Genomic DNA, 19,634 nt, shown 5'->3' on the forward strand with positions numbered 1-19,634 from the left:
AACCGAAGTCGAAGTCAACCGTATGACGAACTTATCCTATTTTGCGTCTTGATTCTCATTCCTCTATTTTCAAAGGAATACGACGACGTTTTATCAAGCGGATTAATTAAGTAATCAAGAGTTTTCGCCTTCATTTTTTCCATAAAGTGGTAGTTTTGTGATATTTGAAGTGTCGCGCATTCGTCTCTGTTGGGGTAGCAGTAATTCCAATTAGAATCGTTAGCGTGTTGGTCATCGTTATCACTGCAGACGTCCGTGGAGCCTGTGGTTTTGAGGAACCACCCAGTAAGACAAAGAAGACAACCAAACAAGCGAAAAAGGTTGAAGCAGAAATTGGATGGATCTGCTGTGACTCGTGCCTAAAGTGTTTTCATACACTTTAGGCACGAGTTACAGAACGGTTTGCTGTTTTGAACAGCAAACCGTTCTGTAACCAATTCATTAAAGCAATTTGGTTACCGAACTCTCCGCAAACCGTTCTATCCAACATATATACATCTTTAAAGGCAATCTGTCTTCGTTAAAAAGGGCTGATTGTATTTTGAGTCTCAATAATGTTCTTAAGTTCTGGTATAGTATATTGTTGAATAAACGAAATATACAATGATGCAGAATCTATTGTCATCATGAATTTGATATTGGGAAATGTAAATATATTTCTTTGGTTTACCCATTTTAATGCAAAAACAATATTGTGGGTTCTGCACCAGTCCATTTAGAACAGTCCGGATATAGTGTAAAATGCTTCACCGGTCATAAAGGTGTTAGGCCTAGCAAAAGTTACTTTCAGAGGAATTTGTCCTTATAGATTTCTCTATAATATGGTCCAAATATGATGAAGAGCTGTGTCAAAAGAGATTATAACTACTAGAGGTCGCATGTCACTGTTAACACTGATAATTTATCATCTCGCTCTTACATATGCTAGACACATATTGTCCCGGATACACACATGTAAAACTAATGGGATACAATATGTTAGAGCGAGACTCCATGTTTCAGTCCGTGAATACATTGAGACAGTAGCACTTTGCTCCCTCTAGTAGTTATACTCTTTTGCTGTCATCTGGCCAAATCCGTAAGAGGCTTTCGAGTGAAAGATTTAATTGTCAGTTTGAATGCTTTTTGTTCTGCTTCCGGCACAGCTTAATTGCGGAAGTTTTGGCCACCGATTACAAGTTTTAGTATGAATAGTGTCGTCCTTAGTGCGGGGTCCCTGGCCATCGCTAAGGGCACCCATGCATAAAATCGATACTGCATTCACCGTGTAAAATTTTTCACTAATTAAGAAACACCGCTTCGTCGGCTAAAATGAAGTTCAAAATTAATATTCTTCTGTATTTGATCCTGACAATATGTGAAGCATTTGGTGCAGAAACTTTTTACTTGCCTGACCTCTTTATTATTGTTTAATGTTACTATAGTCACGCGAAGACGATTGCCTATATCAAAGGCATACTATGATAACGTAAGGGAATGAGTGCTGAGTACCGATCTTTCTTTGACATTTCGGGGGACCGTGCTAGTACTACTTGAACCATGGGAAATCCTTGAGTCCTCCGTCTCAATTAGTCTCTGGTTAAAGTCTCCAAGAAGCAGGAGGGGCGAGGGAAGGTGTTCAATCACGTTGGAGAATCTTCGATATCCCATCATGGCCCTAGGAGGAATGTAAATAGAAGCAATGCAAAGATCTTTGCCTTTGATTGTTGTTTGACAAGCGACAACTTCAATGCCTGGCGTCGAAGGGAGGTTGATTCGATTGAAGGAGTAGCACTTTTTGATCCCTAAAAGTACCCCCCCATATGAGTCTTCTCGATCCAAGCGGATAATGTTAAAATCGTGAAAGTTGAGGTTTATATTAGAAGTTAGCCATGTTTCACATAGGGAAAATGCATCACAATGATTGTAATTTAGCAAGTGTTTTAATGAATCGATTTTGGGAATAATACTTCTGCAGTTCCACTGTAAAACAGTGATCAGATCCCTGATTCCGTCTAATAAGTTAGCCATCGAAGGATACGATCGCTGTAAGGAGGGGCCACTGTTCAGTCAACTGTTTTAAAAATGTTCTTACTGTTGGTAGAATAGCAACCAGCAAGCTTTTCATAGGATCGGTAATGTTGAAAGCTGTGAATATCCAGTCCACAATGTCAGAAAATTTAAGGAATCCCGTTTTAGGGTGAGTTTCTGACTGTAAAATTGGAGCACTTGGGATTTTTGGTGCCCCGGGGAGTGCTGGGAACTCCTGGTTGTATCTCAATTTCCCAAAACAAGGAGGTATTATCTTCGGATTTGTACCAGCACTTCCAGTTGATGAATTATTTTTATTTTGTACCCTTGTTTGGGACAACCTAGGACCCTTACGAGGAAGTTCAGGTGAGTTTTGATTAGGTCTTTTCCTAGAGTTTCCAAGCGGAGCCAAAGAATGCCCCTCGCAAGGGTCGTTAGAGGCGTTATCGTCAGTTGGCAAGAGAGCGAATGGGTTTTCGGAGATAAGTGGAACAGCTCTTTTAAGCATTTCTGCGTAAGAGCGTCTGGAGCGATCTTTGGCGGATCGCTTCAGTTTATCCGCGCGAAGTTTGTACGTTGGGCATGTCAAAAGTGCATGCGGATTCTCCCCACAGTAAACACACTTCTCAGCGGGCCTACTGCAAGTATCATCCGCATGGCGTTCCCCACATTTACCGCACCGTTGCTTGTTGCTACAGTAGGTGGCCGTGTGACCTAGCTGCTTGCAATTGGAACAATTCATGACCCGCGGTACAAACAGGCGTACAGGTAGACGAGCTCCTCCCACTTCAACGTAGCTCGGAAGTGCAGATCCGGCGAAGGTTACGCGAAACGAGTCTGATGGATAGTAATTACCATCTTCGATGGACTTTGAGTGCAATTGCTTGCACTCCAAAATCTTAACTGATTGAAGGTTAGGGTCCTTAAAGCGGCCAGCCCCATCATTCATCAGATCATCGACAGTTAGACCCGCATCACTTACCACACCGTCGATCTCCACATCACGAGAAGGGATGTAGACGCGATACTCCAGCGTAAAGAGGCTATTGCTAACGATATCATTGGCCTGTTTCAAGTCAGTAACGACTACGCGCAGTTTATCTGACTGAACCTTTTTAATCTCGGTTACGGCCGAGTAACGTTTTGTCAGCTCCCGTGCAACAGTTATGCTGTTTAACGGTTTATTTTTGGGCCGAAAGTATACCACCCAAGGACCAGCGGATCCATCCTGGTAAACCTTGACTCGGGGGGGCTGTGAGACATTGGGGGGAAGTGGATCGATCATAACATTATCTGTCTCAGTATCAGATATATGTTCTTCTTCCCCATAATATTCGTCTTCGGAGGGTGATCCTTCTGTTTGTTCCATTTTGTTGCGGGAGCAACACGCTCGACCGCACTGTTTAACTTAAATCAAAATAAAAAATCAAAAGCAATAAAAAGAAAAAAAAATCGATAAGAAAAGTAAAAAACAAAACACTTCACCAGTTGGTTCCTGACCAGGGTTGTTAATGCGATACATTTTTCACGATAATTTATCGGCGTTACTCGTTAACGATAATGTATCGTCATCGGAAACTCCGTTAACGATAATGTATCGTCGCCTTCATCGTCATCGTCGATAATTGTATCGTCGCTTTCATCGTCATCGTCGGTTCATCGGTTATCGCGATACATTTTGCGTTACTTTCCCGTTTATTGCAGTTGAAGTTGATGCGGTTAACTTTCAATTGTTTAGAAATAAATACCTATTGAAGGACATGTTGTTGGCAGTTGAAAATCAATAGTTTTGGACATTTTCTATGCACAGCGGGGTCTGACGATGCGTCAAAATGAAATCATTTCAAATTTTCGGGAAAATGTATTATGATGAAGGGAAAGTTGTTGGCAATTGAAAATCAATAATTTTGGACATTTCAATACGCAGAAGGCTCCGACGATGTGTCAAAATTGAATTTTTTCAACTTTTCTAGTAAGTTGGTGCACAGAAGAGTCCCAGGTGCACAGTGTTTCCAAGCGGCAAAAAGGTGACCAAAATTGTGTTGACCATGAAGAAAACAAATTTTGAGCTATTGTGCAATTAGTAATTTTTAGCACGCAAAAACATATATTGAAAAAACTAATAAACCACTATTATTAGGCCATTCACAAATTACACTAATTTAAGTCGTGGGGTGATTAACAGATTTTATTATAATTTCAATTTAAACCAGAAGATTTCGGATTTTAAAAAGGAGAATATACATACATATTTCCAACGTTTGTTTTCTTTTCTAGTTAGGAAGCATTTAGCCCCCTCCTCCGTTTCTTCTCTCCACTATGTAACAAGATGCTTCATGCTTCCTTCTTTTACCCTTAAATATGTAGTGTAATTTATGTACGGCGTCATAATAGAGTTTTATTCGTTTTTTGAATACAGTGAAGACCCGTTTTTATCAGCCCCTTGGCGAATTATAGGCTGATAAAACGATGACATTGACAAAATCGGCACATATTTTTTCTGGTTCTGAAGAGACGAAGTCGAAATGCAAACACCTGGACTAACATTTTTTTTCTTTCTTTTTAATAAACCGGAGCGGTTAAAATATTTTTCTTTAGTTCCTCGACAAAGCCTCATAACCCGTTCTGATCATTTAGTAAAAATTTCCCTTAAGGAGGTCTTACAGTACAGTATTATTATTTTTGTATATTTTGCATCTCTAAGATAAGAAAAATATGCTAAAGAAGGAATTTACTCGAATTTGACTTGAACGTAAACTAGAGCCCGCCAAACGATTTTGATAGTGTTTGTTTTACAGATTCGTATTGGTATTCGTCTGCGGAAATTTGCGGCTTCCGCACCAAAATATTGCTTTTTGGGCATTAAAAATTAAAAATTTGGGCATTAAAAATTCTGTATTTTCTTATGCTGAACAACATCTTGGCACATTTTGAAATTCTACAAAATTACCAGGAAAAGTATTCTGAAAAAAGCAATTTTCAGGGGTATATCAAAGAAATCTCCACAAATGTAAATTACAATCGATAGATAGACACATATTCTCTTCAGCGAAGTTAATACTTAAGATATTCTCAACAACTTTACCAAAGAATTTTTTTTTAATTTTCATAAACATAAGCAAAAAACTTTCCTCTCAGCTTTAGAGGGATTAATCACCCAACTAATACTTTTTAAAGGCAAAAAAATATAAATAAACTTTGCTGAAGACACTATAACTCAAAATGTTTTTCGTGGTTCAAAGAATTTCTTTCACTTTTTGCCAATTTGGATCCTCGTGTGAATTGAAAATGTCCAAAACTATCGATTTTCAACTGCCAACAACCTGCCCTTCAATATAAAAAGTTCGCGAAAAGTTGAAAAAAATTCTATTTTGATGCACCGACGGTACATTGAAAATACCCAAAACTATTGATTTTCACTTACCAATAACTTCTTCAATATAACAAACTTTCCTCAAAAGTTGAAAAAATTCATTTTGACACATCGTCGAACCCCCTGTGTATTGAAAATGTCCAAAACTATTGATTGTCAACTGCCAATAACTTGCCCTTCAATATAAAACTCTCCCGAAAAGTTGACAAAAAATTCCATTTTGACACATCGTCGGACCCCCCCCCCCCCCCCCCCCTGTGCATAGAAAATGTCCAAAACTATTGATTTTCAACTGCCAACAACATGTCCTTCAATAGTTATTTATTTCTAAACAATTGAAAGTTAACCGCATCAACTTCAACCCCAATAAACGGGAAAGTAACGCAAAATGTATCGCGATAACCGATGAACCGACGATGACGATGAAAACGAAGATACAATTATCGACGATGACGATGAGGGCGCCGATAAATTATCGTTAACGGAGTTTCCGATGACGTTGACGGGTGGTTAACGTTATCGACGATGACGATTAATTATCGATTAACAACCCTGTTCCTGACGAGCTGGTAGGTGAATTGATCCTTCGTTTGTTTTATCCGTCACCCGCGTGACCTTCACACAATAGAGCTGATATAGCTCGTCTAAACAAAGCCGTCTTTCAGGCAAGAAAACTGTTTAGTAACTTCACTGCACCGATATCGCAGGTAATAACTATCACTCGCGGGACTGTTTATTACTAATGCTTTACTGCAGCCTCTGCCACAGCAAGCACCTTCGTACCACCGAAAAAACTAAACCACACCGGAGAGAACAAAAAGCACTTGTTTCCCGGTACAAAGTTGGGTTACGAATGATTATATGTATTTTGATTGTATCTTGACAATAACGTTCATCGTTCGACGGAAAAAAAAGTTATGCAGTTGTAAGCAGCTGGCATGTAGCTCAACTGTTTGAGCATAACGGGAACTACCTAAATAATTAAATGACTTTAAATGAGTTTGTTTACAAATAGTACTAAAATTGAACTTGAGCCAAAATAATTTGATTATTCCTCTTTACCAATTAATAAAAAATGTTTACGACTAATGTGGCTACGCCACATCGCTTCAGGTCGCGTGCTGTCCAACATCGCTGTCGCTCCGTCGGACTTAAACTAATTTATAGCACCTATGTTTGAGTAATCCGGACAAACGAGTGGATCACAGGTTTGCTTGCGAAGGGCCGCCGCTTCATACGGCGGGTCGGCGGCCACCTCGCCCAGCGGATCCGCAGCGGCTTAAATTCTAAAGTCAAAACATGTACCTTCAAACTGAAAAATAAAAAGTCAACATCTATTCAGTAGATACTTTGCAATTTATTCCTAAAATTCAAATCAATTTCGAATCTGGAGTAGAGGACCATCTTAGGAGTACATCATTGCATGTTTTATATCCTGTAATGCGGTTCTAAAGCCGTCGAAACGATCTCCCCGTGAACGATTTGATTGTCATGCCTTGTGACTACAGGTGATGTGATATAATATTAGAACTGACCCTAGAACACCTAGATTAGAACACTTTATTGCCCTTTTTCAAATACACTACAATTTTAATGAAGCGCTTATAGCAGGGGCAGAACATACTTTGAATTCCTGTCTACCATTACGGTTTGTTGTTAAATTAGTTCCAACTTTTCGACGACATGCTACGACACAATTTTTGCATCCCAGTGTAACCAAGAACCGTTCAAGTAATATTTACAAGAGCTGGGAAAATTTACTCGAGCCGTTGGTCTACACGTAATATTTACTACAGATGCGTGCTGTTTATTTTTATGTTATCGGCTCTACACTGCTTATTCAATGTTGTAAAATTTTGTCCTTTTGACTTCACAAACAAATAGAGTTCAGATTATTTGATCGCCAGCATTAATACAATTACTTAAAAATTGCTAACCAACCAATACGCGTGCTATTCACGTGATTTTTTCAGTTGGTAGTTGTATGATTAAAATAAAATAGAATCTGCAATACCTACATAGTTTTTGAAAATTTTGGTACCTACTTTTCCAAATACTGAACATAAGCAATAATAGTGTTCGTTAAGTGTGTGTGAATGTATCTTACTACAATTACTCATATTCTATATTCCAATATTAATCTTACACGTTACTACACATGGGTATGTTTAACAGTGAACAATTTAGAATTGACAAACTTTTCTTGAAAGAAGAATTAATGGGCAATGTGATGACACAATGAGATAGCTCATTCCTAAATGAATGAGTAGAAACAGAACGTACGAACTATGTTTCAATTCAAAATAAATGGAGAAAAGGTTATGGAAACGGATCAACTAACTGGGATTGTGAAAAAACGAAGAGATGAAATTGTCAGTGTGTATGTACGAGTTACGGATTCACGTCGATGACGAAGCTGTATTATCGCTGCTGTCCATTGGTGAGCTAGATTCGATAGAAGCTACCGCAGCGGCTGCTTCCTTTTCGTCGAAACTGCTTGTGGTTGTTGTCTTACAGCTGCTTCCCTTTCCGCCGGTTGTTGAACTGGCTCCCGCTTCTGTTTTTGCTTTCTTACAATCTTCAGTGATCTCTGATTCTGTCGAAGCAGCTCGTTTCCTCGAAGCCGAACCAGTAAAGTTTGGCTTGAATTGAACGATGATCGCTGTCATATTGTCGCAGCCGGTCCCATCACCCTTCGTATGCGGTGCTAAGCAGTAATCAAACATCTAATGCAAGAGAAAAGTGGAAACACGCTGTGTTGAAATGAATAAGAAACAAATGATATTACATCTCACTTCTTCGCAGATTTCAGACAATTTCTTCGTAGGGTCCCGGATTCGTTCTTGTACGAATTCAACGACATCATCGCTTGTCATAAAGTTCCAAATCCCGTCGCAGGCCAATACCATGAAGTCGTCTGTTGGTCCAATGGTAATTTGTTTGATATCTGGCAAGGCAGAGATCATCTGCTCCTCTGGCGGCAGCTTCTTATTCTGTGGGTGAGAAAGGTGGATATTAATTTCTCAAATGATTACAGATGGAAGTTACACAACCATAGTACAGCAAGTAAAGGAGTAAAGCTTATTTTAATCCATCTGCGTGACCTGCTTTAATTTCGCGCAGCGTATGATACCGTATTTCTCTGAATGTTGTGAATATGCCAATGTCATTTTTCGCACGGCTTGTTACGCGACAATCATGTAATTAATCCCGTATTTGATATACTGCATGCCGTGACTGGAGTTTTTGCATCTGCTCGCATCCATTTTTCTACCAAAAACTAGGTTGTCTGTCACAACAACCAAGGCCTGCTTACCTAAAATCGTTCTTCCATTTGATTTTATTGCATCAAGACAAAAACAGGATAGAGGTTGAGGAGATTTGTACGAATAGCGAATACAATTATTTATTACGCTAAAAGTTCAATCTTGATTTAATATTTTATTTATACTGGCTCGTATCCTACACTGGATATTTTATATTTTAACATCACATCGTTTCACAAATCCGGCAAAAAATCTTGCAAAAATAGAAAGACACAATATTGTATTATACACTATTCGTTTTATGGAGTTCCAATTTTGTTTGGAATTATTAAGTTAATTAAACCAGTAGTAAAACGTATCACGTAACGTATGTCTAGGGTGTTTCTGTAGAGGTATCCCGAGTAAAGTCGAACATAAAAAGTACAACAAGCAGAAATCATATTTTGATATCATCAAATTGAAATTTTATTTTGCTATTAGTTTTAGATTTTTTAAATATGACACCAAATTTTGATTTCATTTTGCAATCCTTGATTCTTAGAAGAATTTTCTGTTTATATTTCTTTGGCGAAACATCAAAGTGAATACATATTTTTTTATCAAAAAAAATCAACATCTCAAAGAGCTTTCAATTTACTCTCACTGATAGCAGAATTAGTTTTCTGTTTGATGTCATAGGACGATTTTGCTGCTCTCCATTTTAATCTTTTAACCGACCAAAAAGACAACAACCTGAGTAATCATTTGCCGAACATCAAGTTAAGTTTTCAATTTTTTGTCAGACTGCTCGAGATGCCAACATTTGGAGAAATGTCGACCGTTTGCCCTGATTGCAATCTAATAGACAAACAGTCGGATTTAGAAGTATTCAAACCAACAGCGCAAATTGACCTAGATTTGTTCAGCCAACAAAAAAATATCACAGAAACCCCTTCCTATACATACCATCTTGTAACCATGATCACCGATTGCGCGAGATAAATTCAGTCCACCATTAACGCGACCGTCCAACGTTACTCGACCGCCAGCTTTCTGTATCCGATCAAACTCAATTTGATCTTCCGGTTTATGATCAAAGCTCATTTCCAGAGCTTTCCCATCGCGACAAACAACACATCTTGAATCACCTGCAATGAGAATATTAATCCTGAAACACTTAGCACGAAAGAACTGCCCAACTTACCGGCATTAGCCACAAACAATTCTTTATCGTGAAGAAGTGCGACAACAGCAGTGCAACCGCTATCCTTGCCCGGTTCGTCGGTGATATTGTTCATGAAGGCTTCATCCGCTTCGTTCATGTACTCCTCTTCATCTTCATTATACTCGAGATCATCATCTTCCTCATCCTCTTCGCTTGCTTCCTCACTAAAAACAAAGCCATCCATTTATTAATTATGTTAAAGCATAAAAGTTAAATGTCATGCTTTTATTAACAGCATGTCACACTATGTACAAATAAAACGCTTACCAATAGGGATCTTCTTCGCCATCTTCAGTGCTCGAAGTCTCGTTGGCGTCGGCTACTGGGGGAAATTCTTCATCTGTATCAGTATCATCTTCTTCGGAGTCATCATCCACCGCGTTTGGGCCATTACTGGCGACGGCGGGAGACGATGTTGATGATCCTGGTGAAGAGCTAACTACCTTTGCTCCACTCTTGCTTGCAGCTGATGAACCTGCAATATCGGAATTACCACTGCTGCCGGCGCTTGTATTGCTTGAAACGACTCCGTTTTCCTGATTTGCAGCTGAAGACGATGAAACTGTAGATTTATTTCCTGACTCGGCAGGATCGCCGTTGACGGTAGGTGTTGAAGATTTCACTTGTTCAACGTTCGGCTTGGCCTCTTCGTCTGGTTTCGACGAAGATGAACTATCAGGAGCGCATTCCTCTTTAGTTATTTTGACAGGCACAATACCATCAGTATCACTGATCTCATCATCTTGCTCTGCTACCGTTGCATCAGATGTAGATGATGATTCTGGTTTCTGCAAAGTCTCATCGGTTTTATTGCTTGAGCTACTAACAGTGGAATCAGCTGCATCTGGAATGCCAGTTTTCTTGTCGCTGCTCACATCGGCTTCTGCAGAGGATGATCCAGATGGGGAGGCATCGGCATTACTAGAGCTAGGTCCCGCCTCGTCACTGGCTTCCTCAGAAAGTAATCCTTTTCGCTTACCCTTTAGAAATGGTGACAACGGCTTAGAACAGTTGCCCTCCTTGATTTTGTTGAGTGCTGGATTTTTTTTATCCTTTTTATACATCTGTAGAACCTCGTTAAGTGGCATACAAGCCTCCTTGCACAGATCGTCAACATTATCGTCTTCCTCTTCATCCTCATCGTCATCGACTGCTTCCTCCCCGTTGGTTTTGTCCGACAACTTCTTTAGTTCCTCAATTATTTTGTCTTCCAACAAAGTTGCATCAAACCCAATAAAAGCATCCTTGAGAGCTTGCTCAAAGTTCTTTGATTTGTACGAGCTCAGCGTTTTCAGAAAGGTTGGTAGGTGCATGCTGCAGTATTGTGCAACTTCCGAACCACCATGCCCATCGTACACAGCGAAAAATGATGTATTCTCATCGAAGTTCAGTATACAGTTATGAGCGTCCTGCGAAATAGAAAATAATGATTTTCATAAATTCAGCGATATAAGCTAGTATTAACAGTACTAAAAAGACGCTGAATATTATCGGATTTGGTTATGCGTCGAGTTAAAAACTACTGTTTTTACGCGCTACACTGCTGCTAGAAGCATAACTGTCATACATACATACACATGGGACAATTATGCTTCTAGCGGCAGTACAGGTAGAATCCAAAACACTTCATTTAAACGCGGTTTAGATATTTTTGTTATTGTTATTTGTTATTTATCTGTGAGCAATCGGGCTGTCTTAACAACCAATTTCTGTAACCTATGTGCATTAACTGTTCACCTACCGTCTCACCGTTCGTTTGTCATTGTGTGAAGTGCTTTATGGTCACACCTATGACAGCGCACCCGGTTTCCCATGAGCGTTTTGGCGGCTCATAGGCTGTCCTTCCATGTTGCTCAGGGATACATTGCTCTTATACACATCCATGCATACAGGCATACATACGAACTTACATTCACACATTCATATCTAGTGTTTGGCATAAGTTTGTTGCAGAGAGCGTGTAATGTCGTGTCATCTAGCCTGTTCAATTCTATGGGAAATCATTCTACCAACGCCTTGGAGTCTACGTCATATTAGAAAATTTTGCATTGTGTCCGCTTCTGTCTCCTGCTAATCTCCTGTTTGTCTCCTAGGTCAGAAGTGAATCAATCCAGTTTTAATGGATACGGTAAACATACTAGCAGTATTAGTCCTTACTCGCGAATATCTTTTCCTAGAACTACTGTTTAACCTTCATCTTATAACAGAATACGATTATCCCTGTTCTAGACCATCAAGTATTCATTACGATATGGATCAGGCAAATCCTTTTTTTACTATTGCCATTATGCTGAGAAGGTAGAAGAGTGAAGCGATTTTAGGGTTTCACGAAAAGAATCTCTGCCATTAAGGATAATAAATATTTATCCACGATTCCCCATAAAGTTTTGCTCGAGCCGGAGGTCCATCTGGTTCGACTCGAACAGACCACACCGACCTGAAAGGGTTGCCTATCATTTCTAAGAGTCGGTCGAGTTAAACAACCATAAAAATAAGTCCTGAATAATTCCATATTAAATTTGCAAAAGGGCGAATAAGATTTGTAATTTTTTTTTATTTTGATGGTTTCTCTTAATTTACTATAATTTCAAAGCAGAAAACAATTGAAATTACTTCTACGAAGGGTAAAAATTTTCATTAACGCATATTTTCCAACTCCACTCTGCAGCAGACTAGTGAGCGAAACAAGTTTGTTTACAAAAAACACTTTCGCCCTTTTGACGAATTAATACTGAATTAGCTATCTCTTAGGTGTCAGTCCTGAACTAACCCATACTCAAGAGTCAACAACTAGCACGATCCACATGTCCCCCACCTAAGCGAATTGATATATCCACTTGTAAGTAAAGGCACACGTTTACCAACCAGCCATGAAGATGTTCTGACCGATGAGAATGGACCATGCCAACTGTGTGAAGCGAAATATATAACTTTATACATATTCTCTAATCTTATAATCAATACAGGCTGTCTACCGATTTTAATGCAGAAACGCTAACGATGTGCCCATCAAGAATACGTCATACAACCTGAATTGACCCCCTTCGACACCAGTTTGGCCTTACCTGACCGTAACGTGGGTGGCGCCGTGAAAACTGCCGAATGGGGGGTTGAGAACAGCTTGAAGCATTATCAGATGTTGCTCCAAATGTATGTGATCCAAAACTGACTTGGATAGTTCCATCAAGCCTAATTTGCGTACCTACAAAACAGCCCGGGGACAACTTGACAGCTCCCATATATTGAACTCATAAGTAAATTTTGTGGTGATTTGGTGATGTCATGGCGGCTCGAATGGAACAAAATTTAAAAAAGGCGCATCCCATCTATTATTTTCTATAGCTGTAAAAAATGAACAATTTAAGCATTTCTATCACCAAATTTATTTCGCTGTTCAAATTAAACACTGTCCTTACCTTAACAGAAACATAGATTCCATTTTGGATCTAAAAATCCAAGCAAAATAAATCGATTTTCAGAAATACAAGAAGATGGCTTTCAAAATCGAGCCACTTCCACTTATATTGAAATTTCCGAAAATCTTCGAGATCGAAACAACAAGAAATCCTTCGGTAGACGTCGTTCAATTAGTTTTCTGTCGGGCTGGAGCTGAGTAATATGCGAAATGAATTCTGAAGGAATCCGTACCAAAACAATCGCAAAATCTTTTGGACAGAATTATTGCAAAAGTCGAATAAAACTCTGGTAAGAGTCGAACATAATTGTATATGGGGCCGTACACAAATGACGTAGCTTTTTTCGGCGATTTTTGACCCCTCCCTCCCCCCTCGTTGCATTTGGTCACAAAATTCTAACCTCCCCCTCGTCCCATGCAAAGCGCCCGGGTGATGAAAAAAAATTACATGGTTTTCAATTATTTTAAATACATGTCCTTTCAAAATGTTTGACGACTTTTATCAACATTTTCATTATAACAGCAAATTTCGTGCAAAATCAGCCCATTTCATCACAAATATAGTGTTGATTGTTTTGTTTGGAATTTTATATGTCAAGGGTAGCATAAAGAGAAGTTCTCTCAGTTCACAATCCTGCGGCTGCCAATGATTCTAAGAAGCATACGTTCATCTAAATTACTAAATTTTGTTTGGTTGAATCCGAAGTGAAAATTTAATTCAGCTTCCAAACTAAGCCTAATAGTTAGCAACATTAACTAACTAATGTAGCAAGTTAAATCCGCATAAAAAATCTTTTCGTATTTTTGCGAACTTGTAATTCCGCGAACCGTAAATTTTACCTCATGAAAAACCGCATCAAAAGTAACTTGTTTGAATTTAAATTTATTTCTCTTGGGAATAATGGTGGATCATTAAATTGTTTCCTCTAAACAATGGGTTTTAAACCTAATGCTACGTCGCACAACTTCTGACCCTACCCTCCCCCTCGTCACACTTCGTCACAAATTTGGAATACCCTCCCTACCCCCCCCCCCCAAAATGCTACGTTATTTATGCATGGCCCCTATTCCTGGCAGCATTCTAAAACCGGGCACTACCGGTTTGCTGCCAGAATTCTGGTAAAAGCGCACAAATTCTATCCAAAACCAATTTTGCTAACTGTGTAGAAAATCCTACATATTTCGTTTATATTCCCAATCAAAATTCTAGAATTCTTGACGTTCTTAATTAATTTGAAACAAGATGTCATATGTTCACGAATTTTAGGCTTGGTGATTTACTTTCATTGGCCAAAATGATTTTCATTCATATTTTCGGGCAAAAAGCACAAATGATTTACCGATTACACACTTCACACAACAATAAAACAAACAAAACAGTTAAATTATTAATAAGATTTATGTACCTTGCTGACAGTTTCCAGTTAGGGAAAAAATTATTCTCTAATAATTGTTTTCTATATCCACATTTTGGAATACGCTTTTTCTAAATGTTGTTCTTGCTGCATTGACGGCGTTCATAACACACGTAACGAAACACGCTTTTCTCTTGAAACTATTTCGTTTCGTTGTTCGTGGTACTCGTACGGAGAAGGCATACTAGCGCCACCATCAAATTAGTGGTACATATATGAAACAAGCACTATCTGTCAAGTTGTCCCCGGGCTGCTACAAAACTAGACTCAATATCTCCATTCACCTACAGAACCAGCCCGCATTCCGGCTGAACTCAACTGGGTCTTATTCCATATTATATTATATTGTTAATATTGAACAAGGAATTAGAGCTTAAAATTGACATCCCCGCGTGAGCTTGCAAGAGAATCGAAATTTAATTCATGCCCGCCGCGATGAATGAAATGTTTTGCTCGTGTCGTTCTTTCGATACAGCGTATTCATATTCACATATGTTCGGTTTAAACGCGATTTTAATATTTGTATTATAAAATATGGATTGGGGACTTTCGTGTTAACGTTAATATGCACTATAGGTTATTGTTTTTTCTCAGTGTACAATCGGGCTGCCTCAACTGCACATCTACATTCTAATCGTTGCACTTCTCAGTGTGTGTAGTGCTTTATGATTACACCTATGACCGCTTCCCTTGAGCGTAATGTCGGGTCCTCCAATCTGTCCAATCTTTTTTCAACTTCTCCTGCCGTCGCGTTTGAGTCGTCACAACTAAATAATATTTCGCATTGAACCCAATTTTGTCCTAGTTATGGCCTTCTTTTTCGTCTTCTATATCTGAAGCGGATCAATCGACTATTAATGAAAACTTTTAAAATACTAGGCAAATCTCCAAAGAGCATGTACAAGTATATCTACATCGGAAGCTGGGTCGGAAATATAGATTTGTAGATCGTCAGCATACATGTGGTAGTTGCATTTCAGAGTCGAGAGTAGACAATTTATGTACCAACTGAATAGTAGTGCATTGAGGCACGATCCTTGACCATCGGGGACATCATGCATTTCCTAGGCGAACTGACAGCTTTCTACAATCCAGGAATGATCATACCAGGTCGCATGTCGTCTGAAAGAAGAGGAACTCGTTCCGAAACTTGGCACTCAGAGTTAGGTGTTTTACGCAGTTGAAGGCGAGGGAGAATTCCACAAGAACCATGACAGTACAGAAGTTGTTGGTCAAGATTTGTGTACACATCATGTACTACCTTAGTAAGATCGGCTATTGTACTGTCTTTTCCTGTATTCAGATCGGTCCCTTGCTAGCAACGATCGATTGATCATCTAGATGTCTTGTGATTCGAGAAAGCCAGCCCTCTGGCAACCCTATACCATCATATGGAGTTTGACAGCGACCTACATGTATGGGGCGTTATAGATATAAAGCTCCAAACAAAGAATTATGTTCGGCACTATGCTCGATATTCAAGCATTCCACATGACGTTTTGCATCTTGTGGGATGATTTAATATCATTTCATTTAGAAAATCGACACTTTGTAACTAAATACAACTTCTAATCATTCGGTTCAAAATCAATGTTTTGCCTTTCATGGCAGTGATGCTGGCTGTACAGAGACCTCGTCCTTGACAGGGAGCTGGAGAAAGCAGTATTTTTCGAGTACTTTTGAAATGGACGGTAGAACACTGATTGGTTGGAAAAATTTGGGTCAAGTGAGATTAGACTGTTTTGGTTTAGGGGTGATACTCGTGTTCTTCCAGTTTAGAGGGAAGGATTTAGTTTAGATTATTTAATTGAACAGGGGTGAAAGTGGTAGCAGGATGACCAGACAGTGGTTTAATAAATAAAATGGGGATCTTGTCCTAACCAGTAGCGTTCGCATGAATGTCACAGAATTTCCGACAAATTTCTTCGCTAGTTGTGTGGCGGAAGTTGAATTCGGTTGCATTTATGTTGACTTCACACATTGAAGGGGTTCCGCCCAGTGATGCCACAAGTACAGATTTATATAGAAAGGTACAGATTTTTTAAGTCTTTTTGGTACAAACAAAATTACGGCGAGAAACTGAGCTGGAGCTGTCGACATTAGGATGGGAGATTATGAGGAATCCGTTTGCAGCAAATCAAATGATGCTTGCCATAGTAAAAGCAAACATTCCGCGCAAATCTGCTCGGTCTTCATTCAGACAGCATTCCTTTGATTCGCTACAAGCAGGTTTCTCACATTCCACATCTTAATGTCAGTTCCAGCTCGTCAATCCGAATTGAAAATGTGTACATCGAATGATATTTTCTTCAAATAACCTTGTTATTGTTTTGGTACAGAATCCAGTACAGATTTTTCTATATAAAAGTTTAGATTGAAAAGATTTTCCAACTTCTGGTACAGATTTAATTGTAGCAACACTGCCGCGTCGATTCCTACCGAAGGTGCGTTCTTTTTCGTACTGTAATGGACACAATTTTTTTTGTCGAAACACTGTGATCAAAATGTTTTTCAACGTAGCGGTTTTTGGGATGAAAATGAGGCAGTTTGCTCTATCTCGCTTTCGAACGTAGTCCAATTACTGAGTGCTTCCATAGTTTTTTTTGGATTGCGTGAATGAAGTATGTAGGCCAAGTGCCTTATCGCAACAGCCTACTTGATGCTACTTAATAATTTCATTTCAGTAGTAGTATCTCCTTCACCTTTTTAAAACTCAGGCAACTGCAGCTTACCGCTGTTTCCAGCATTTCGATACCGTCAGTCGATCGTTTCATAGAATCGAAATCATTGTCATCGGATCCGCCTTTTCCTTCGGAACTGGCAAACGAAACGCTCAAAGGGCCCTACTTGCGCGAATACCAAGAATCTAAAGCGAAAAAGATATTGTACATATGTCCTAATCTTATGATCAACAAATGTTGTCTACCGATTCTAATGCGCTAATGATGTGCATCAAGAATACGTAAGACAAACTTAGTCGACAACCTTGGACACCAGTTTGCCCTTACCAAGCCGTAATGCGGGTGGCGGCGTGAAAACTGTCGAATAGTGGTTGAGAACAACTTGAAGCAACATCTGATGTTAAATCCAAATTTCCCGATCAGAATGAAATAACATTATAAGAGAATGCAATTTTTGTAGTAAATCGTGCTATAAATTGTGGTCGTTAAAGTAACAGAAAATTATAACAAGTAACAGTGCGAGATATAGTTTTGAAATGTTTCTATTGTGTTTCTGATCGGGATACTGTATATAATTAGACTCACTGCTCTTCATTCATCCACAATATGTACAATATGTGTTGTATTGCGAATCTTTTCTTAAATCCACATTGCGATTTTTCAGCCATGCGCCACCGGCCGTGCGTTGAGTTACGCGCCCATCCAGTTTGTTCACTTTTGCAACATAAGCCGGTCGCCCGTTCATAGCTAGCTTGTAATTTACGAACACTATTTTCTTCGACATCGAAGATATCTATTATATAGTGTTATAAGAATTATAAACATTCTCTTGCACGAAGATTTATCGTAGCAATCGATTGTTTACCTGTGTAATTGTTTGTTGAGGGCTTCAACCAAATAGCCATTTGCCCGTATGAGATGGTTAGTCTAATATAATATTCGCATGGCAAGTCTCTTCTCAAACAACAATGCTCCGCTAAACGCACCACGAATGACAGTTCAACAACCATCACAAGGCATGCGAGCATTTTTTCACAATATTTTTTTGGTATTCTATGTTCGAACATCCCAATCAAGATGCCGGAACATAGCAATGTCGGGACGCTAAACGATCAGATACCTAAATATGTTCTGGCCACTTACCTCCTGACTAATTCTCCAGCCTTGCATCGAGCTGGAACCGGTCCCTAGAACGTCATTTGCCTCGTCACTAGAGTCCTTTGTCGTGAGCGGTTCCGAAAGATACGCGCCCATTTTGGCTTACAGCAATAATTGAGAAATAACAAATTTCCTGATCCAACCTAGTTCCAATGCTGGATAAAGTAACAAATATCTGCAATCCAACACCTGAAACTTCCGGTTGATGATGCACTTCAAAAGAGAAAACTATCCCGTTTCTCGGTGGCGTACATTCAGCAAATTCAGCGGGTTTACTTTTTCGCAAATTTCCACGACGGCGGCGATGGCAGAAAACACTGCTGCTAGCTTCGCGTCCAATTTCAGCGCCCGTCCTCTTTACACTACCGCAAACACGCGGAGTGACTCGTCGATCGTTTCTTTTACTCACACATGCAGATTATTGGTTTCTCGCGAAGTAACACAGAACGGACCCCTTGCAAGCAGCCGGTGCAATTTTCAAAAATTAGAGCACAATAAGTCAAATTTTGATTAATCCATGCAATTCATTAACTGATTTACTCAACCCAATTTTATAGCAACAATAGATATGTGTATAGATAACAATTCACTTTTTAAAATAAACCGAAGTGCATTAGAAATGGTTTTCACGCGGCTATAACCACATTGATTTTACGAAAGTGACGAGTACTGATAACACTGAACGTGCTCTGTTATAAGCCATGAATGCCAGACAGGGTGGCCAGATAGAATTCCTTAATATCGGTAGGGTCACTAAAAGTTTATCGGTACTTATCGGTAGACAAACGTAGTGTTGACATCGTTGACATAGAATTCTCGACAAACATATGATTACGGCTTAAAAGTCAACTGTCAAAATTTTCTTTAAAGGGAAATTTCAGACAAACCGTTACTGTCCAAACACAGTTCACAGTACTAAATGCTAGAGAAAACTTTTTTCTTTTGTTTACTACTAACATCTGTGACTGGCGTGAGACCGTTTGTCCGGAATTTTCGTTGAAAGTGAATATTGACAGTTGGCTTTTAAGCCGTAATCATATGTTTGTCGAGAATTGTAAAACACTGAAAACACAGATCTCAGACCAAATCCAACCCAAAGGAAAGTTGAGTAG

At 39.2% G+C, this 19,634-nt stretch overlaps 1 protein-coding gene across 1 annotated transcript; it reads right to left on the minus strand.

Moving 5' to 3' along the window:
- Window positions 1-6,929: 6,929 nt before the first annotated feature.
- LOC131689442 (probable protein phosphatase CG10417) lies at window positions 6,930-19,197 on the minus strand. Its single transcript, XM_058974528.1, has 6 exons — window positions 18,508-19,197; window positions 10,121-11,262; window positions 9,833-10,017; window positions 9,595-9,776; window positions 8,179-8,376; window positions 6,930-8,109 (listed from the first exon to the last, which is right to left on the minus strand). Exons 1-6 carry the CDS (start codon window positions 18,616-18,618, stop codon window positions 7,783-7,785), a joined length of 2,145 nt encoding a protein of 714 aa, XP_058830511.1. The 5' UTR covers window positions 18,619-19,197; the 3' UTR covers window positions 6,930-7,782.
- Between the last annotated feature and the right edge of the window lie 437 nt (window positions 19,198-19,634).

Source organism: Topomyia yanbarensis, chromosome 3, assembly GCF_030247195.1.
Source record: "Topomyia yanbarensis strain Yona2022 chromosome 3, ASM3024719v1, whole genome shotgun sequence".
Lineage (NCBI taxonomy): Eukaryota > Metazoa > Arthropoda > Insecta > Diptera > Culicidae > Topomyia > Topomyia yanbarensis.